This window comes from Melospiza georgiana, chromosome 26, assembly GCF_028018845.1.
Source record: "Melospiza georgiana isolate bMelGeo1 chromosome 26, bMelGeo1.pri, whole genome shotgun sequence".
Taxonomy (NCBI): Eukaryota; Metazoa; Chordata; class Aves; order Passeriformes; family Passerellidae; genus Melospiza; species Melospiza georgiana.
In genome coordinates this window covers 3,333,187-3,354,629 of record NC_080455.1, presented here as the reverse complement: position 1 = coordinate 3,354,629, position 21,443 = coordinate 3,333,187, and the positions used below count along the sequence as shown (strand labels likewise).

The 21,443-nt window shown below is 58.4% G+C and overlaps 2 protein-coding genes across 2 annotated transcripts in view; one reads left to right on the top strand and one right to left on the bottom strand.

Annotated features, from left to right (window-relative positions):
• Positions 1 to 14,157, top strand: part of LOC131093789 (cilia- and flagella-associated protein 251-like) — a 40,172-nt gene extending 26,015 nt beyond the window's left edge. Inside the window, exons 2-7 of the mRNA XM_058041127.1 lie at positions 9,430 to 9,516; positions 11,300 to 11,465; positions 12,830 to 12,982; positions 13,069 to 13,131; positions 13,267 to 13,406; positions 13,513 to 14,157. Of these exons, the coding sequence (XP_057897110.1) occupies positions 11,366 to 11,465; positions 12,830 to 12,982; positions 13,069 to 13,131; positions 13,267 to 13,406; positions 13,513 to 14,157 (1,101 nt within the window). The 5' untranslated portion in view covers positions 9,430 to 9,516; positions 11,300 to 11,365. The remainder of the gene's footprint in view (positions 1 to 9,429; positions 9,517 to 11,299; positions 11,466 to 12,829; positions 12,983 to 13,068; positions 13,132 to 13,266; positions 13,407 to 13,512) is intronic.
• A 1,537-nt stretch (positions 14,158 to 15,694) lies between these two features.
• AMH (anti-Mullerian hormone) lies at positions 15,695 to 20,446 on the bottom strand. Its single transcript, XM_058040679.1, has 5 exons — positions 18,886 to 20,446; positions 17,753 to 17,925; positions 17,089 to 17,209; positions 16,744 to 16,945; positions 15,695 to 16,598 (listed from the first exon to the last, which is right to left on the bottom strand). The coding sequence occupies exons 1-5, from the start codon at positions 19,424 to 19,426 to the stop codon at positions 15,695 to 15,697; spliced, it is 1,941 nt and encodes a 646-aa protein (XP_057896662.1). The 5' UTR covers positions 19,427 to 20,446.
• Positions 20,447 to 21,443: the final 997 nt, after the last annotated feature.

The window sequence follows — 21,443 nt, the reverse complement described above, 5'->3', positions numbered from 1 at the left end:
AATCTTGTTTTTGAGCAGGATGTGTCTTAGGAACAAATATCCAGCAAGGACATATTGAGGAAGAACTGGGAAACATTAAAGATCCTGAGCTTTGATATCTTCTCATTGCACTGGACAAAGCCTGGTCTGCAAGGGTGGCGAGCAGAAATGAGAGAAAAGTGACTCATTGAGAGTGTGGCTTTGGAAAGGGAGTTTCCTGCAGCTTGGAGCCCTTGCTGGTTTGGTTCTTGCTTGTTCCCATTACATAATATATTGAATTTGGCATTGCTGTGTGAAAATAGGAAGAGGGAAAGCTGGAGCAGAAAGGGGGACGTCACTCAAAAACCTCATCCTCAGGTCCCAGCCCTTCCTGTCCTGCTATAAATCAGAGGAGTTTGCTACAATTTTGCAGAGGTAAAGTCATCATCAGAGTTTCCAGACCTCTGAGATGGCAAAGCCCCTCCATGAGCACCCCAGCAAGTGCCTTAGAGGGACAAAGAGCCCCAGAGCACAGTCCTGGTCTTGCAAGGGGATAAGGAAGGAACCCAAACCCCTCCAGCCTTCCTAGAGTGGCCCAAAGGAACTGGGAAATCCGTGGTGTGAGGCAGGGAGGGGAGAGCAGAGGGGCCTGGCAGGGTGAAACCTCTGCCCTTGGTGTCTGGAGGCTGCCGAGTTTTAATTTGGGAATTTTTGGTCTGATAACAGAGAGAGAAAATGGAGAACAGGATGGGAGGCACAGAGAAACTGGGAAACCCCAGCTGAGGGCTGGAGGTGGGTAGGAAGTTCCTGCTATTTCTGCTGTCCCTGCAGGACTTTGTGCTGGACTTTGCGGTGGATTTTGTACTTTTATGACCCTTTTAAGACCTAAAACCTGCCTGGAACATCTCCTCCCTCCCCATGTCCCACAGCCCAGCTGCCAAGTCTGGGAGCATCCCCACAGCACACGGATGTTTCTCTGGACATGGATTTGTTGCTTCAGAACTGCTCAGTTCTGTGGGGCCAACCTGGGGCCCTGGGAAAGGTTTAAATCCACCAGGACCTGCTCTCCAGTGGGTGCCATCATCCCAAAGAGGCTGGGATGATGAAGTTATTCCCACAGGAGGCAGAGCTCTCTGGTTCCTGGTGCCCTTGGTTGTTTGCAGGTCTGTTCAGAGCAGAGGGAAGAGAGGGAAGCAGCTCCTTCACTGGGAATGATTTGGGATCTGCAGCCCCCAGTGCTGGAACCTGTCTGGGTAAATGCACCAATTCTCCATCCATCAGGAAATCCAAAAAAAGGAAAGATTTGTGATCATTGGGATGTTAAATATTGCCAGGCTGTTCCACCCAAAGCTTCACTTGCCCTAAATCTCCCTTTGCCTCAGTTTCCCGTGGCATGGCTGTCCCAAACAAACGTAGAATTAACCCCAGAACTAACTCCCCCCAAGAAACCAAATAAAAATACAAACCACGATGATAAATCATCAACCAATCACCCACCAAATTTTACATTCTTGTAGCTTATATAAAGCATGACACTGAAGATGTCAAGATGGCTGCCACACACACCCAAGGACAAAAGACTTAGTCCTAACCTTATTGTTAGTTTTTGCTAGGTTTATTTGCCACAGCCCCAGCCCTTGGTGGGACAAATGTCATGGCCATTTTCCCAATCCCAAATGGCACTTCCAGGGATAATTCCCTGGAGTGGAATCACACCTCCTATTCTCCTGGGAGTGACAAACTGCAAATCTTTAGGGAGAACAGTGATCAGCCCTGAGTGGTGCTGAGCTGTGAGAAAAGGGATCATGGAACAATTACAGAAAGGAGCCGAGACTAAAAGTAGGATTTAACAGGATCTGGATCTTCCGTCCCCCTGACCTGAATGAGCTCCTGCTGCCAGGGAAAAGGAGCAAAAGCTCTGAGATTTGTGAATTGAAGATTTAGGGCACACGTGGATTCCAGGCTGGGATTTAATGTGGAGCTGCTCCAGATAGATGTGGGTCATTCCAGGGGTGATGGATGAGCCCATGGAAGGCTCAAGGATGATGGATGGATGGATAATGGATGGATGGATGGATGGATGGATGGATGGATGGATGGATGGATGGATGGATGGATGGATGATGGATGGATAATGAATAGATGATGGATGGATGTTGGATGGATGGATGGATGATGGATGGATGAGGGGTGGATGGATGGATGGATGGATGGATGGATGGATGGATGGATGGATGGATGGATGAACAGATGGATGATGGATGGATGGATGGATGGATGGATGGATGGATGGATGGATGATGGATGGATAGATGGATGGATGGATGGATGGATGGATGGATGGATGGATGGATGGATGAGGGATGGAAGGATGGATGGATGGATGGATGGATGGATGATGGATGGATGGATGGATGGATGGATGGATGGATGGATGATGGATGGATGGATGGATGGATGGATGGATGGATGGATGGATGATGGATGGATGGATGGATGAATGGATGGATGGATGATGGATGGATGGATGGATGGATGGATGGATGGATGGATGATGGATGGATGGAGGATGGATGGATGGATGGATGGATGGATGGATGGATGGATGGATGATGGATGGATGATGGATAGATCCAGCTCAGGGCTGGGAAGCCAGAGGTGACATGGGAGAGTTTTTCTGAGATGTGATCCCTTTTTCCATGCTCAGCTGAAGGAATGTGTTAAGCTGCAGCATCTGCTCCCAAAACCCTGTGGTGAGGTGTCCTCTCTTCCTGGGCCCCTTCGCATTTAACACAGAGGCATCATTTTTATGGCTGGCATTCCCTCCAGACTAAAAGCGTAAAAGGAAGAAGATCCTCCAAGATCCCAGAATCCCAGACTCATTTAGGCTGGGAAACATCTCTGAGACCATTGAGTCCAACTTGTGTCCTATCCCCACCTTGTCACCAGCCCAGAGCACTGAGTGCTACCTCCAGTTGTTCTTTGGTGACTCCACCACCTCCCTGGGCAGCCCCTTCCAATGCCTGACCGCCCTTTCCACAAAGAAATTCCTCCTGATGTCCAACCTGAACCTCTCCTGGAGCAGTTTGAGGCCATTTCCTCTTGTCCCGTCGATGCTCCAAGCTGTGGTTCATTAAACCAAGGAGGTACCAGCCCAGAGAGCTCCCATCTTCCCTCACCAGTTCCACACACCTCAAACCCAGGAGAGGAGACAGAAGATCCCCTTGGCTGTGTTTTCCAGCTGAACCAAATCCCTGAAGCCACGAGGAAGGGCCCAGCTCTGAGTTCTTGATCAGAAGTGGCATGAGGATCTTTGCAGGCCCATGAGGTGCAGCCAGCCCTCCTGGGCATATGGAGCCTGTCCAGGAATCAGCTGTGGGAATCAGCTCATGCAGAGGATGCTTCATCTCCTGCTGGCTCCCTCCAGCCCTGCTGCAACACCTGGAGATGTGGAGCCACAGGAACATCCAGCATCCAAACTGCTCCAGGCCTTCCATCATCCACACCTCTGCAAGGAGATGGCTCAGCTTGGCAGATCTGAAATCTCCGTGCTGACAGATGGGATCTGACAGGAGCAGCACAGCTGGCAGAGGGGAGACATTCCTTCCCTCCCTGAAAGCTCCCAAGTGCTCCTCAGTGCTTGGGAAGCTCTGTGGTTCCTGCAGGAATCATCTCCTGGGTGGATGTTTGGTTCCTCAGGGGAAGGAGGCAGCAGCTGTCAGCACAACCATTGCACAACCCCTAGCTGGAGATGGTGGATCCAGCTAAAGAGGAATTTTGGGAATATTGCTGTCAGCACTGGGCTGTGCCCAGGTTGCCATGGGGACACCTTTGGGGTTTGGTTCGTGCAGGGAATCAAGGTGCTCTTTCACCCCATTTCCTGGAGAATTTTGGTGTTTCTGTGATCCTCTCCTCCACCAGCCCCGTTCTGAATGCATCCCCAACCACATCTGAGGGGAGGGTGGAGGGCTGGGAGACACCAAGCTCCTCCAACAAGCCCAGGCAGCACCTGGTGAGCTCCATGTGCAGCACCTGGTGAGCTCCACGTGCATCTCCAGCAGGATTTTGGTGCCAGCAGTGGGAACCTGCCCTGGGCACCCTCAGACCTGTGGCCCCCAAGGGACAATGCCAGCGTGGGGGTGACACAGCTGGAGCTGGGCATTGCCTGCAGAGCTGTGCTGTGCCCAGGGCACTTGGCTTGGCAGACAACATCCGAATCCCCATCTCTAAAATCAGGCCAAGAGCCCAACCCTGCCCAGGCTGGAGGGTAAAGGCTCCCAAGGCTGGGAGGTGTTTTGGAGTCTCAAGCCTTGGGACATGGTCAGGCAGGTTCTGATGGAGCCAGGGATGAAATCCAAGGGGAAAAAATCTGCAGCCAGCCTGGTGAGCAGTGGGAAAGCCACCTGAGCAGGCAGCTGGAGCATCTGCCACCCCTCATACCTGTGCCAGCAGGAGACAGAGTCAGGCAGGGCCTAGGGGCTCTGGGGAGAGAGGGAATAGTGAGAACCGAGAGAAGATCCATCCCCAGAACCAACCAGTGCCAAAAATACTCGGTGACTAATTTTATGCCTTTCTGATTGCCTTTTAACTGTGAGTTATTAAAAACGGGGAGAAAAAGGGAGATGATATCCTGGTGGGAGGAGAAGTGAGCGTTGCCATGGCAGTGAGGGGATGCTGCAGCACAGCCCAGACCACAATTCATGGGGACAGAGGCCATGGGAAGCCAGGGAAGAGGGGCTGTGCCATCCAGCCCCATCCAAAGTCACTCTTTGGCCTCTCCACTGCCCTCCCTGCTCCCCACCTGGCTCTCTGCTCCTGCTCTCCCAGCCGGATCGGGTTTCCCTCTCCCTGAGCTCACCCCGTCCCAGCGACGCTTTTATCAGGCTCAGGGCACGGAAGAAGCTGGGATTTGGTGGGGATGGGTGGGGGGGTTCAAGAGATTAGGAAAGAATTTGCCTGCGGGAATCTCTTTCCTCCATCTGCCCGGGATAAACTGCGCGCTGGAGGTGGAGGCTTTGCAGCTCCACGGGGAACAGCTCCCAGCTACACGTGTGGAGGCAGAAACGCTGCGGGAAGGGGGTGTTGAAAGGTCCTGGGAAGGGTGAGGAGAGCTCCGGATCCTCTGGCTCCATGTAAGGATGAAGTGGGAGGGTGTTTTGCCGGTGCCGGTTCAGCCCCTGGCATCTTTCCTGGAAGGAGCAGCTCAGCCACGGGAGGCAGAAGCAGCGAACAAACCTGGGGGCAGCATGGAAACGTGATTAACTGGGAGGAAAAGGGATTTTATTTGTCCTGGTGATGATTTTCTTCTTTCATCACCTCCCTATAAAGCAAATGCCATGCCGGTGAACAGCTCTGGCCCTGCTGGAACGGGAATACAAACGGGAAAACTCTGCCGAGGGTGTGCCCAGTGCTCTGGCTGCTCTGGGGGCTTCCACATTGTTCTCCCTCCGTGTGCTCATCCTGTCCCTGCCAGAAAGGCCAAATCCCTGCCCTGGGGAGCACAGGTTGCTCCTGAGCCCCCCAAAGCAGGGCCTGGATCCAGCCTCGCCTGGAAAAGGCAGTGCCTGGTTCATTCCTCCTTTAGATCATGCTAAAGAAAAATGTCAGTGCTGCAGGTGGGAAATGTTACAGTTTCGGGGTTTTGGGGGTTTTGGGGTCTGAAGCCTCTGCATAACAGCAATGTCCTCAAAGTGGGATGTGCCAGACTGATAGCAGGCACTGCTGCTCCACATCCCTGGCACAGGAGCTCCTGCCTGAGGCTGTTCCTGCTGTGCTGAGCTGGGGGCTTGGGATAACCCCACAGGCAGGGCCAGAGCTCCAGGGGCTTTTGCTGCTCCCCAGATGGGATTCTTCATCTCCTCCCTCTATCCTGGGATGGGACATCCCCACTCCCACCTGCCCAGGAGGTGCCTGTGGCTGTGACAGGGCTCCTGGGGACAGGAACAGGGACATCAGAGGGCTGGGAGGGCAATGGACCCCTGCAAACACTGCAAAATGGGATTTGCACTGGGGTTGTCTGAGCACTGCTGCCCCCAGGGGGATTTCTCAACCTCTCTCCTCACCTGTGCCTGGCTCCACCTCTGCACACCCAGCACCTCCATCCATCCATCCATCCATCCATCCATCCATCCATCCATCCATCCATCCATCATCCATCCATCCATCCATCCATCCCTCATCCATGCATCATCCATCCATCCATCCATCCATCATCCATCCATCCATCCATCCATCCATCCATCCATCCATCCATCCATCCATCCATCCATTATCCATCCATCCATCCATCATCCATCCATCCATCCATCATCCATCCATCATCCATCCATCCATCCATCCATCCATCCATCCATCCATCATACATCCATTATCCATCCATCCATCATCCATCCATCCATCCATCCATCATCCATCCATCCATCCATCCATCCATCCATCCATCCATCCATCATACATCCATTATCCATCCATCCATCATCCATCCATCCATCCATCCATCATCCATCCATCCATCCATCCATCCATCCATCCATCCATCCATCCATCATCCATCCATCCATTATCCATCCATCCATCATCCATCCATTATCCATCCATCCATCATCCATCCATCCATCCATCATCCATCCATCCATCCATCCATCCATCCATCCATCCATGCATCCATCATCCATCCATCCATCCATCCATCCATCCATCCATCCATCATACATCCATTATCCATCCATCCATCATCCATCCATCCATCCATCCATCATCCATCCCTCCATCCATCCATCCATCCATCCATCCATCCATCCATCCATCCATCCATCCATCATCCATCCATCCATCCATCCATCCATCCATCCATCCATCCATCCATCTATCCATCCATCCATCCATCCCTCCATCCCACACCCGTCTCACACACCCGTGCCCAGGCTCCTGTCCCCTCCCTGTGTCCCCAGAAGTGTCACAGAGGTTCAAACCCCTCTCAGGTGCCCCGGCAGCCTCAGCCCATGCCCGGGGCAGCCGCAGCGCTCTGTGCCGGGGCTGCGCTGCCTTTTGTGGCTCTCAGCCCCGGTGATTGGGCGCTATTTTGCTCCGCTCCCCCCGGCAGCTGTTGCTGTTCTTTACCCGGGAGAGCCGGGGCCGCCCGGGGGCTGCAGCCGAGGAGGAGGAGGCGGTGCCGACCCCAGGTACGAATTTCTGGGGATTTTAAACACCGATATGAGGCAGCCCCCAGGCAGCTCTGGCCACAGCCGGCTCTGGGTGGGATTGAACCCCACGGGGCTCATCCCCGGCCGGGGCTGACCGGCGCACGGGGCAGGCCAGGGGATATTTTTGGAAGTTTCTCTGACGTGAGTCAGCGGTGCAGGCGACCTCGGGAGCCCGTGCGGGAGAAATCCCAGCGGCGGCAGAGCGGAGCTGATTATTTGTTAAGTGCCTGCGATTTTCAGCTTTTACGGGCGGATCTGGCGTGAGGGGCGAGGGATGGGCGGGGGAGAGAGAGGGAGGGAGGGAGGATGGATGGATGGATGGATGGATGGATGGATGGATGGATGGATGGATGGATGGATGGATGGATGTGCCCCTGGGCAGGGGCACTGTGAGCAAGGACTTGGGGGCTGCGGGTGACCAGCCCTGCCATGGGCAAAGTGTCCCTGGCACTGTGGCCACCCCTGGCATTGATGGCCTCACATGGCACTGACAGCCACCCCTGGCATTCATGGCCACCCCTGGCATTGGTGGCCTCATGTGGCACTGTGGTCACCCCTGGCACTGTGGCCATCCCTGCCCTGCCTGGCCTGGCAGTGGCTGTCCCTGGATCACCAGCCCAGGGTGGCTGTTCCTGCAGGTGACACGGCCCATCCTGCCTGGGGACAAGGACCCTGATGGGCTATGAGCCCCAGAGTGCATCCACGCCCTGCCAGGGCACGGAGGGGACAGAGCTGGACATGGATCTGTTCAGCTCTGGGGCCGAGTTAATGCCCTTGGGGCACATGGCAGGGAAGGACACCTGCCTGCCCTGGGTCTGGAGCTGTTTGGGCTCTTCCATCAGGGTGAAACACAAGGGGTGGAGGCATGGAGAGAGCCTGGCACTCTGTGACAGGGCACTGGGCTCCGCTGAGGAGTGAGGTGTGCTGTGGGCACAGTGTTTGACCCCTCTCAGTTTGGTGATGGTCCCTGTGTGGCATTGGAGAAAGACTTGGGATGTCCTAAGGCCACCTAAAGGCTGTCCAGGTGGGCAGGGAGAGCTCAGAGGTGCCAGGGAAGGACAGGAGAGGTTCCTTGGCCACTGGTGAGGTGTGTGAGACTCTGCAGGGCACAGCTCAGCCTGGCAGAGATGGTTCTGCAGGGTGGTGTCACTTCAGGGTGACCTCAGGCACTGAGGGACACCTGTGTGGCACCTGTGTGACACCTGTGTGACACCACAGGGATCATGGCCAGGCAGAAGGAACAGAGGCTCAGGCCCTCCTCCACCTTCCTGGTGCTCATCTGTGCCCCAAACCAGGGTGAATGATTGAGAAGCTCAAAAACAGGGCAAGCACATGGGGCGGGGAAACACTTTGGGAAAAGTTCTCCACCCTTGTGCTTCCCCTGGGTCTGGAACCCCTCAGGTACCACCAGAGTCCTGGGGCAGCTCCGTCCCTTCCCAGCAGAGAAAGGACCAGACCTACACCACTTAAACAAGCCAAAGATTCATTTTATTTCCTCATGAAAGCAAAGACCTTGCAGATCATGGCCAAAAGGTTTCCTCGTATTTATCTGTTCTGCCTCCAGCACTGAGTCTAGGTTTCATCCTGGGTACTGGTCTCTTTTTTTCAGTGTTCCACAGGGAGGGAAATCAACTACATCTGCCTCAAAGGGGGGCAGAAATTCTTCTTCTTTCTGCAGAGGATGTGGCACCTGAGGCACTGGACTCAGAGATGCCAAGAGAGCTGGGACCAGTGGTGCTGGGATCTGGTGGTGCCTTCCCACCCCTGCAGCCCTCCCAGGGCAGAGAAACCCCCAGGACCCCCTCCCCAGCCCTTCCTGGTGCCAGAGCCCTGGGCACCCTCAGGAAAAGCCCTGAGAGCCCTCCCTGAGCTCCTTGAGCTCCTTTTGGAGCTCTGGTTGCTCCATGGTAGCTGGGCCTTGTCCTGCTGCCAGGCTGTGCCCTGCAGTGTCCAGCTTTGTGGTTTTGGGGTGTCTGAGCACACCCTGGGCTGTTGGTCCCCCCCTGTTGGCAGGGAGGTCACTCTCCCTTTGGCTGCCACTCCCCTGGGATTTCCAGGCTGGTGACCTTTTGGGGCTCAGAGTCCCAGAGCTCCCCTTGCACCCCTCAATTCCTGGGGGGGGTTTTTTGCCTGGCTTGGGACCCCTCTGTCCATCCATGGGTGACACCAATGAGGGAATCACAGCCAGATGTCCCCTCTGTGCAGGCTGGGGGTGTCCCCGAGGGGGACACACGTCCCCCCCAGCCCCTGGTGATTCCCATGTGCCCAGGTTTGTCCCTGAGGAGCTGAGCTGTGCCTGTGACAGATGGCAGCACCCCGGTGAGCAGCGACAGCCACGGGACAGCGCAGAGCCCATGTGAGTGCCCAGGGCACGGAGGGGCCGGGGCTGGGTGGGGGTGTCTGGGATGGATGGGATGGATCCCTGTGCCAGGGAGGGCAGGGGGGCCTGGGGTATCCCTGTGACTGGGGAGAGGGTGCCTGGGGGGATCCCTGTGCCAGGGCAGGCAGGGGGTGCCAGGGATGGATCCCTGTGCCAGGGCAGGGGTTGCCTGGGGGGATCTCTGTGCCAGGGATGGGTCCCTGTGCCAGGGCAGGGTGGGGGGACCTGGAGGGATCCCTGTGCCTGGGGAGGGAGGGTCTGGGCAGATCCCTATTCAGAGCAGGGGGTGCTTGGGATGGATCCCTGTGCCAGAGCAGGGAGTGGCAGGGATGGATCCCTGTGCCAGGGGAGGGCAGGGGGTGCCAGGGATGGATTCCTGTTCAGAGCAGGGGGTGTCTGGGCAGATCCCTGTCCCAGGGAACGGGGTGCCTGAGGGGATGGATCCCTATGCCAGGGGACGGGGTGCCCGGGACGGATCCCTGTGCCAGGGCAGGGCAGGGGGTGCTGGGAATGGATCCCTGTGCCAGGGATGGATCCCTGTGCCGGGTCAGGGTCAGGGGCCGGGCTGGGGCTGTCCCGCGGTGCCATTCCGCCCGGCAGGGTTGCAGCACGTCCCTGCAGGTCCCCCAGCTGTCGCTGTCACTGATCTGTGCCGGTGGGCAGCTCTCCCTGGTGGCACCGACCAACGCCCAGCCCAGAGCCTGCTCAGCACCGAGCCCGGGGCACAGCGCGGCTCCCTCGGCTCCCGCACACCGAGCCTGCCCCGGGGGCTGCCCCGGGGGGATCCCAAGCACACCCATGCCTTAGTCGGGGCTGACTCGTGGCTAAATCCAGCTTAAATAACATAAAATCCACCCCAGCTTTAAGGCTGTTGAGGTGAACACGAGCCCCAGGTGCTGCAGGAGCTGGGTTGGTGCCTCTCGCTGGGGTGGCACCGGGACCCCCAGAGCAGCGTGCCCCTGTCCCCGTCCCCGTCCCTGTCCCTGTCCCTGTCCCTATCCCTGTCCCTGTCCCTATCCCTGTCCCATCCCTGTCCTGTCCCATCCCTGTCCCTGCCCCTGTCCCTTTCCCTTTCCTTGTCCCTGTCCCTTTCCCTTCCCTTTCCCTTCCCTTTCCCTGTCCCTATCCCTGTCCCTTTCCCTTCCCTATCCCTATCCCTATCCCTATCCCTATCCCTATCCCTATCCCTATCCCTATCCCTATCCCTATCCCTATCCCTGTCCCTATCCCTGTCCCTTTCCCTTCCCTATCCCTATCCCTATCCCTATCCCTATCCCTATCCCTATCCCTATCCCTGTCCCTGTCCCTGTCCCTGTCCCTGTCCCTTTCCCTATCCCTATCCCTATCCCTATCCCTATCCCTATCCCTATCCCTGTCCCTATCCCTGTCCCTTTCCCTATCCCTATCCCTATCCCTATCCCTATCCCTATCCCTATCCCTATCCCTATCCCTATCCCTATCCCTATCCCTATCCCTATCCCTATCTCATCTCTATCCCTATCCCTGTCCCTATCCCTATCCCTATCCCTATCCCTATCCCTATCCCTATCCCTATCCCTATCCCTATCCCTATCCCTATCCCTATCCCTATCCCTATCCCTATCCCTATCCCTATCCCTATCTCATCTCTATCCCTATCCCTTTCCCTATCCCTATCCCTATCCCTATCCCTATCCCTATCCCTATCCCTATCCCTGTCCCTGTCCCTGTCCCTTTCCCTGTCCCTGTCCCCCAGCCATGCTCCGTGCCCTCCCCGCAGGGAATAGAGCAGCAGAGCGACTCCGAGCAGCACCGGGGCCATCCCTTGGCAGAGGCAGAGCCGGACATGCCCGAGCCAGCCCCGCTCGGCGGGGACAGGAGAGCGGCGGAGAAGAAGCAGCGGGTGGAGAAGGTGGGAGCCAAGGGCAGCGCTGCCGGGCCGCCAGGTGGGTGTGTGGGTGTCTTGGTTTGGAAAGACAGGAGTCTGCCAAGGAAGGCAGGAGCCTCCCCTGAAATGGAGAATGCAAACCCTCCCCATCCCCCTAAATTGCTATAAATTTTAAATTAAGGAGCTCTCAGGCAAAAATATGGGAGCAGGAAATAACAGTTCTTTAATAGGCAAGAAAATAAAAGGATAAAATAAACAATGCAGTAAAATAAAACAACACTGACAGAGTCAGAACACAACCTGACACCCTGTGGGTCAGGCTGTTGGCAGCAGTCCCAATTGGAATTGTGGCTGCAGCCCTCCTGCAGTGTCAGGGGTGGTTCTGCTGGAGCAGGGATCCTGTAGAAAGGTGCAGTCTCTTCCTCTGAAGATCCAATGGCAGAGGCAGCTGCTGTTCCTCTGGGGAATCCAGTGGAGAAGCCATGCTGGTGTTCCAGAATCTCCAGATTATATCCAGGCAGGAATGCTTGGCTCCTCCCTCTGGGCTCACATCTCCCAACGGGATGCTGTAGTTCTTATCAGCCATGCAGTGACATTCCATAGCTGTTATCAGCAGATGTCCTCTCCTGGGGGATGAGTGATTGTGGTCACTCAGAGAGAGAGATAAGGCAAACTGCCCACTTGACAAAGATAATCTGCCATACAGATGGCAATGGAAAACATCTTGAATTGCAATCTTCAACAGTGGGAAAGGCCTTTCCTGCCCCAGAATGGCCACAGAGACACAGTCCTGTGTCCCTGGACAGCCCTGGAGGCACTGTCTGACCATGGAAAGGGGAAATCAGTGACTCGGGGATGGAGATGGGGCTCCTCCGCCTCCTGCCAGATCCTCCTCCTCCTCCTCCTCTCCATCCTGCCCAGATTTGCTGCTGGAGGAGGAGCACAGGCAGAGCTTTTCCCAGCTTGATTGCCAGGATACTCTAATGCCACCATGGCCCAAACCCCTCGGTCTCAGCCCCCCGGACACTCTTGTCCCCACTCCTGCAGTGCAAACACGTGGCAGGAGCGGCTCCTGTCCCTATCCCTGGCCCTGTCCCCTGCTCCTGTTCTTATCCCTGTCCCTCTCCCCTGTCTCTGCCCTTGTCCCTGCCCCTGCCCCCATCCCTGTCACCGTCCCTTGTCCCTGTCCCTGCCCCCATGTCCCTGTCCCTGTCCCCTGCTCCTGTTCTTTGTCCCTGTCCCTGCCCCTGTCTCCCTGTCCCCATCCCTGTCCCTGCCCCTGTCCTTGTCCCTGCCCCTATCCCCGTCCCTATCCCTGCCCTGAGCAGGCTGTGCATGAGGACATTAAGAGCTCTTCCCACTCCCCAGCTCAGAGCCCTCTTCCTCCTCGCAGTTCCCCCAGTAACATTTTCCGTGTCCCAGTCCCCAGGAGCCTCCCCGTGCCCAGCAAGGCGGAGCCGCCCAGCCTGGACCCCGCGGAGGAGCCGCTGCTCTGGGAAGGGCTCACCCTCAACAAGTGCATCCTGGTGGCCTCTGTGGTGGCCCTGCTGAGCGTCACCTTCCAGGTGCTGCAAGGTGAGCGGGGAGCCGGGAGGAGCGGGAAGGGGTGGCCAGGCCGTGCTGTCACCTCCTGTCCCCTGCTGTCCCCTCCTGTCTTGCAGCTCCATGCTCCAAGGAGGGACTCGCCCGTGGCCACCAGGAGCCTCCACCTCCTCCCGTTCCCGGTGGGTCCAACCTTCCATCCCTCCCCGATGCCCCGGGTCTGGCCTGGGACAGGGACAGGGCCCTGTGAGCCCCGGGCTGGGATGTCCCACCCAAGCAGCCCCAGCTGACCGTGGCCTGTCCCTGTCCCCTCCCAGAGGTTGTGAGCCCCAAGGTGGAGGTGCCAGAGGCGGTGACTGCCCAGCCTGCGCCGCCACCCGAGAGCAGCGCGGTGGAGGAGGATGATGATGATGATGATGGTGACGATGACGATGACAGCGAAGCTGACAGCAACCTGGTATGGGTCAGGGTGGCACCTCCCTGCTTGTCCCCAGGGGGAGGGATGGAGAGGGGTCCCTGTCCCTGGGCTGCATCAGCAGTTCTGGTCCCCTCTGTCCCCACAGGGAGAACCCTGGATCTTCAAGAAGTGGTTTGGCCGTGCAACACCAGAGGATGAGGATAAGGACGGGGACAAGGATGAAGACAAGGATGAGGATGAAGACAAGGATGAGGATGAGGACAAGGATGAAGAACCTGCAGATGTCCCCGGGGTGCCAACGGCTGTGATGGAGGGGAAGAAGAGCCAGGAGAAGCAGGAGAAAAAGGTGGAGGAGGAAGAGGAAGAAAAGGAGGAGAAGGAGGAAGAAAAAGAAGAGAGTGAGGAGGAGGAAGATGAGGAGGAAGAGGAGAAGGAGGACAAGAAGAAGGAGGAGAAGAAGGAAAAAGGCCGGGAAGGCCGAGCTGTCCATGCGGAGCGGAGCAGCCGGAGGGAGCCACGAGCCAAGGACAGGGACAGACCCGGCCGAGCCCCCCGGGCCCCCAGGGAACCCGAGCAGCAGCCGCAGAGGAAACGGGACCGGGAGAGGAGGGAGAGGAAGGAGAAGCAGCGGGAGCGGGATGAGCCCAGGAGGGAGGGGTGGAGGGGCCGGCCCGGCAGGGCTGAGGGCGGCCGGGAGAGCCCCAGGCGGGACTGGAAGCAGCAGAAGGGCAGGAGGCCCTGGGAGCCGAGCAGGGACGGCAGGGCCAGGGAGGGCAAAAGGCGCGACTGAGGCCGGGCTGGGCACGGGGCTGGATGGAGCTGGGTCCAGGGGGATCCAATCCCACCCTGCCTGCCCTGCAGAGACGCCCCGGGCACAGGCAGCACCAGGACCCCGAGCAGCAGCAGAGCAGCCCAGGAGCCTGGCATGAGCTCCCCGGGGGCTTTGGGAACCCCTGGATCAAAGGTGACCTGAAAGGACTCATGGAAGGAGCTTCTTTGGGCCTCCTGCCTTCTCCATCCCCACCCAAACCCCTCTGCAGTTCCCCTCCACTCGTGGTTCTGGGGATCCCCATGAACAGAGTCGTGTCCAGACTGTGCAGCTCTTGGGTTAATGGTTTTATTGAGAGCAAATCAAGAGAGAAGAACATTCTGGGTTACAGAACCAGGCTGCAGCCGTCCTCAAAGGGACATCAGGGACAGACCCAGACCTCAGCCAGCCCAGTGCCATCACTGGGGTGGCCCAGGAGGTGCTGGTGACAGAGCAGGGCTGGAGCCCTTCACCCAGGGGATCCCTGCAGGCCTTGCCTTCTCCGAGTCGCTTTAGGAAGGAAACACAAGAGCAATATCACACAGCCAGAGATGTTCGCAGCCCCACCCATGGCAGGTTTCAGTATTTGCTAAATCAACAGTGGTTAAAATAAACTATTTTCATTTTTAATAAGGTATTCAAGTGGAAGTTTTTAAAAAATAAGGTAAAAAAAAAAAGGAAAATGAGAAAAGCCCTTGTCCCTGGTTACATGTTTTGTCCCTGGTTACATGTTTTGTCCCTGGTTATGTGTGTGTGTGTTTTCAGGGTTCATCCTGCAGGTCTGTGAGGTGGGACTGGTGGGTACCAACCTCCAGCCCTGCAAACCCCGAGGAGGTGCAGCCAGGACAAGCCCAGGAGCTGCTCCCAAGGGTTTGGCTGGGCTGGAAGATGATCTGGGGCGGGCAGTCCGTGCTGACGCCGGCGGGGTCACGGAGCAGGTGCTCTGGCACCATGAATGGTGTGAGCAGCCCGGGAGCTGTAACGGGATCGCTCCCTCCCTCCTCCCCTCGGCCCGGCGGCGGGGTCAGCGCGGGGTGAGCAGATGTGACCTGGCCGGGAGCCCCAGGACACGGCCAGGCTCGCACAGAGCCGTGTCCCCAGGGCAGGGCTGGGCTCTGCCAGGGGATTTGGGCTCTTGCTCTGCTGTCACAGGCAGAGCTGTGCATCCAAGGAGGGTCCCGTGGGATGGGGAATGGCCAGAGGATGCTGCAAGGCTTGGAGGCACCAGCAGCTGCCCTTCCCTGCACTACAGAGCAGAGAGTGAGGGATAAACAAGAATGGTCCAGCCTGCATCTGCCAAGCTTTATCCTCCCCCATTGTACCCAGCAGAGTCACTCCGGGCACCCCCAGCGACAGGAGGGGACATCCCCAGTGGGACACAGCCCCAGGGACAGGCGTGGATGAACCCAGAACCAGAGCGACGCTAAAGAGCCAAACCATGGGGCAAGGAAACACGGGAGAAGCACCAGACCCCGAGAGGGGCCGGGGTGGGGCGGGCGGGGAGAGGCCGGCGGGAGCCTCACCGGCAGCCGCACTCCTCTGCCACCATGTTGGGGAACTTGCGGATCTCCAGCCCGTCCGAGGACAGGCTGATGATGAGCTGGTCCGAGTAGCGCACGGGCACGCAGCACGGAGCCCTGCGCAGCGGCGAGCCCTGGTCCTGCATGCCCAGCAGCAGCACCGTGTGCGAGAAGTAGCTGGGGATGCGCGTGGACAGCGGCAGGCGGCAGGGCCCCTCGCAGTTGTTGGCCGCGTACATGGTGGGCATGATGACGAAGTGGCTGTCGCGCAGGTCGATGGTGAGCTCCTGCAGGCGGCAGTGCCCCTGCTGCCGGGCGCTGCGGTTCTGCCGCTGCACCTTCCTGCGCTCCTGCCAGCGCGCCCGCACCGACTGCAGCGCCTTCAGCAGCAGCAGCGTGCGCAGCTTGCGGGAGCCCGGGCCCCGCTCGGCCGCCTCGGCCTCACCGGGCTCGGCTGGGTAATAGCAGAAGGAAAGGAGGTGCTGGAAAAGCGCCGCGTTGGCTTGGAAAGCCGGGATGTCCCTGAGCTCCTGGATGACCAGCTGCAGTTTGCCCATCAGCAGCTGCAGCACGGTGCCCTCCGGCTGCCAGTCCCCCAGGTGCTGCTCCAGCACGGCCCCGCTGTCCTGGGCCAGCAGCAGCACCGAGGGCTCCTCCGACTGCACCAGCCGCTCCAGCGCCGCCTCCTCCGACAGGTTGAGCAGCTGGTGAGGGAGGGTCTCCATCATCTCGAAGTCGAGCCAGTGGTGGGCGCTGGGCTGGGGGGGCGGCTCGCTGGAGGAGCTCAGGAGCTGCCGGATGAAGCGGCTCAGGGTTGCCAGGAACTGGGCGCTGCCCCCGGGCGCTGGGGACGAGGTGTTGGCCTGGCCCGGGGCCGTGGGGGTCGGCAGCTCCTGGGGTGGGCTGCAAGGACAGCACAGGGAGAGTCACGGGGGTCCCACCAGGCTGTGCCCTACAGCCAGCCCTGTCCCCACAGCCGGGGCTGCCCCTGCCCCACTTCATCCCCCAGCCCCTGTGTTCTCCCGTGCCCGCAGCGACAGCCACGGACCTGAGCTGGGGGTACGGAGCCGTGTCCAGCACCCCCTCAGCAGAGAGGTAGGAGGATGGGGCCAAAGCCTCCTCTTCCTCTTCTTCCTCCTGCTGCCGTGACTTGGCCAGCAGCAGCAGCACCGGCGTCATGCGGGTGAAGCATTTCTCATCGGAGCCGAACAGGAGCTGCTGCACCTCTGTGCGGGGCAGGGGGGCACCTGCTGCGGCCACGAGAGGGGAGGACGTCGGTCTGGGGTCTCCTGCGTGTCCCCACCACCTCTCGCGGGCCTGAGAGGACCCCAGAGGCCCAAGCGAGGACAGGAGGGCGGGGATGCTGCTGTCCCCAGGGTCCCCCCGTCCCTACCTCCGGCGCCGCCGTGGATGCTCAGGGAAGCCGAGAAGCGGAGCCGCTCCGCGCTGCGGGTCACCGAGGCTGCGGCGGCTGCCAGGGCCAGGTACTGCGTGTCCCTGGAGAGGCAGAGCCTCTGCATCGAGGCAGAAAGCACAGAAACCCCGAGGGAGGGCGTGAGTGCGGCATCACGGGGGGCACACTCACCTGAGCCCCCGCTGCGGTCCCTGCGGGGCCCGGGTCACCCAGGCCAGGGAGCGGCCACAGGGAGGGTGGGGAGCGCTGGGAGCTTCATCCCCATCCCCAGAGCTGCTCCGGGGTGCAGGGAACCCAGAGAACCCCCCAGGGGCAGGTTCAGCACCCCAGACCGGGCTGGGGACCGGGGCAGCCCCGCTGGGCAGGGCGAGAGCTCCATCTTCAGGCACGGCGGGAGCGGGAGACGGGGCGGAGCTGCTGGGAGGGGACCGCAAAGGGACCGGGAGGGTTGGCCAAGGCCTGGAGGGGTGACAAGGGGCTGGGAGGGGATTGTGAATGGATTGGGAGGGGATGGTGAATGGACTGGGAGGAAGGATGAATGAATAGGGAGGGAGCTGGAGGGGCTGTGGAATGGGCTGGGAGGGATGACAGCGGCACTGGGACACCCCATCCCTCCCCTGCTCCCAGCAGGGCCCGGACCCACCTGGTCCCTCGGCAGCCCCGGGCCCGTGGCCAGCAGCTCCTGCGGGAGCCCGGAGCCCTCCCGGCGGCCCAGGTAGAAAAGCATCACGGCCGCCTGCAGCTGTCCCACCGCCCGTCCCACCTCCGCCTGGAAAACCAGCTGGAACCGCAGCTTCACCTGCGCCTCCCACTGCACTGCAACGGGGGAGACACGGCCGTGAACCCCCTACCGAGCGTGGGGAAGGGGCTTCGGGCCCAGCGCTATCCCCGTGAAAGGACCGGAGCAGCGGGACCGGAGCCGAGGGGCAGAAGGGACGCAGCAAATCCCGGCTCCAGGGAGATGGAGAGCGGGACACACCCCGCACCCGGCGGGCACGGAGCTGCCTCCCCCAGAGCCCATGGAAATCGGCTTTCAGTGCCTCGGGAACGCTGTGGGCACTGCCCGGGGGAGAGGCAGCTCCCCGCTGCCCGGCACTGCTGAGCCCAGCTGAAAATCCAAAGCCAGAAGCAGAAAATTTCAGGACCTCTCGTTATAGATTAAATTGGAGGCTGTAACTCCCTCTCCAGGACCGGGATCACCCCCGGGATGGGACAGGGGAATGTGTGTTGAGGATCTCCCATAAGGCTGAAGCTGCAGGAGCTCCACAGCCCCAAGAGTGGAGATCAGCAGGTGCTGGGCTACCGGCACAGCAGGAGCAGCTGGGTCTGAGCCTCTCCGTTCTCCCCAGAGCTGGGAGGGGACCCAAACACAGAAAGTGAGAAACACTCATGAGAGCAGAGCAGAAGCCACCAAGAATCATAGAATGTCCTGAGCTGGAAGGGAATCACCAAGAATTACCAGTCCCACCCCTGTCCCTGCACAGACACCCCAACAATCCCACCCTGTGCATCCCTGAGAGTGCGTCCCAAACGCTGCTGGAATGTGGCACTGGGTGTTGGACAGATGGCAGAGCCACGCTGCCATCCTCACCTCCTTCAAAACATGCCCAGAAACGTTTCACTCCATCACTTCGCTGTTTTTAAAGGGAACCCAACCCCCAGATTTAATTCTGTGTTTAAATCCCCGACTCTGGGCCAGCAAACAGCACCACCACCCCGAGCCTGCATCCTTCCCCTCCCTGCTCCACCCCAGAGCCTGCAGGGCTCTCCACCAACCTTCCTCCAGGTGCAGGACCAGGAATCTCTCCAGGCCGGGCTCCAGGACGTGCTGGTGGATCCTCTGCAGGGGATGGGGAGCAGCCCCGGCCGTCCCGGGCCGGCACAGCCCGAAGGTGCCCGGCAAGTTCCCGTCCCAGCTCCGGCGCCGCCGCAGCAGTTTGATGAAGCTGCTCTCGTAGTGGCTGAGCACTCCCACCACCTCCAGCTGCCTCGGGTGGGCCCCGTCCTGCTCCATCCTCACCCTGCACACGGGCCCCTCCAGCCCCCCGAGGGGCCAGGGCTGCGGGCGAGAGCGGGGCCAGCCCGGGCCCTCCTCTTCCTCAGCCGCTCCCTGCGGGCATTTGGCTCCCTTTGGCTCAGCCTTGGAGAATGGGCGAGGGGCAGCAGCTCTCCTGGACCTGGGTGACTCCTGCGAGCTCCCATTGCCCACCTTTCTCCCTTCTGCTTCCAGCAGGGAATCCCTTCCCTGGTTCCTGGGCAGAGCTGCAGAGGGGAGCAGCAGCAGCAGGCACAGCAGGAGCCCCCCGAGAGCGCTCATGGTGCCACCTCAGCTCTTCCCTGGAGCAGCTCAGGATCCCAAACAACCTCGGCAGGAAGAGGGAGGACAGCTCTGCCTTTTAACCACGGGTGGCCTTGAGTGGCCGAGGCACAGCCACCTCCCCTGAGCCGCCCCGGGGCTGTGGCGCTGCGGAGCAGCGAGGGAGGTGGCAAAGAAACTTTGTTTTGTTCTATTTTTGGGTCTGCAGCTCGTTTTGGAAACGTGCAGAGATCGAAGCTGTTGCACTGGCTCGAAGGGATGCACGGCCTTGACTTTGGATATTTTCTAAAGGAGGATGTGTCTGGAATGGGATCCTCATGGGGACTGGCACGTACGACCCCATCAGCGCTGAGAGCCAGAGCAGGAGGAGGAGGACAGGGGCAGAGAATGGGCTGAAATCAAAAGTAAATGTATGGAAAGCATTCCTTCTTCTCGCTGGAAAACCTTCACCCTGCAGCTCAACAGGCTGCCCTGGAATAGGGATTCATCCTGGGAATGGGAATCACGAGGGGCAGGAGCAGCTTGAGGACTTTGAGCACTCAGTGCCTCCCTTAGAAAGTCTCACACACACCATTCAGATTTCTTAATATAATTGTAAAGATCTTTCCCTCCATGAGATGCCCAGACCCACTGGAACAGCTGGAATTGTCAATGCCAGGTGGTCTAAACCATCCCAAAAGAGTTCCTGATTTTGGGGAAATGTCCCGACAAAAAAGTTCCAGACCCTTCCCTGGGTTTCCAAGCATTTGCAGTCTGGAGCTCAGGATCATCAGAGAAGGATGGAGCACCCAAACTGGAGCAGGACATGGACACAGCGAGGCCTGGAGGAGCCTGAGGTCACTTCTACAGGGGGTGACAAAGGCCAGGGAGCTGCTCCAGGGCTGGAGCCAGGCTGGCACAGCTGGGCCTGCTCACCTGGACAAGAGAAGGCTCCAGGGACACCTCAGAGCCCCTTTTGGGGCCTGAAGGGGCTCCAGGAGAGCTGCAGAGGGACTGGGGACAAGGCCTGCAGGGACAGGACACAGGGAATGGCTCCCACTGCTGGGTGGGAGATTGGGAATCAGGAATTGTGGAATCCATCCCTGGAATGGATTTCCCAGAGCAGCTGGGGCTGCCCCTGGATCCCTGGCAGTGCCCAAGGCCAGGCTGGGCAGGGCTGGGAGCAGCCTGGGACAGTGGGAGGTGTCCCTGCCATGGCAGGGGTGGCACTGGGTGGGCTTTGAGCTCCCTCCCAATCAAACCAGTCTGGGATTTTTAACTGACTGGGACCATCTCAGCCCAGCAGAGAAAGGCTTTGGTTCCCCCACCAAGGGGGTGCAGCTGCAGGGCTCCCACGGCCCCTCAAACAACCAGAACTGGTCAGGAACCCCAACCCTGGCCATGCCCTCACCCAGGATCCCCCAGTGACCCCCCAGTTCAGGAACCTGGGAAAGGGCAGAGAAATGGCAGAACTGCTGCTGGTGCTGCTGCTGCTTTTTTATGGGAACCAAGTGATGGCTGGAAGGAAACATTCAGGACAAATAAACCCACAGACAACTAAAAACTTGCCTGAAAAGAGCTGGAAGTGGGAGGAGGGCACACAATAAAATCATGTGACAGCAGGTGCTACACCATGGTACTGCCACTGAATGAATTATATCAATAAACTAAGATTTAATATCAGTAACAGAAACCTTTCTGTGTGAATGAACAGAGAATGAAGTGAATGAACAGAGATGAAGGGCTCTGGTTGAATTAAAACTGATTAATGGGGGGCAATTAATGGGGCAGCCTGAGGGGGATTCCTCAGGCCAAGACAGCTGATGGAAAGATGTCTTGAAATTCCCAGTTCTTTGCCTCCTCTTTGGAGGATTTCCAAAATAGCCTGGTTATATTTTATCTCCATATATATATTTTTAAATATATATTTGTATTTTTATATTTTTATATTTTATACAATTTTTATATTTGTATTTATATACTTTTATATTTATATATTTTATATATTTTACATATTTTATATAATTTTTATATATTT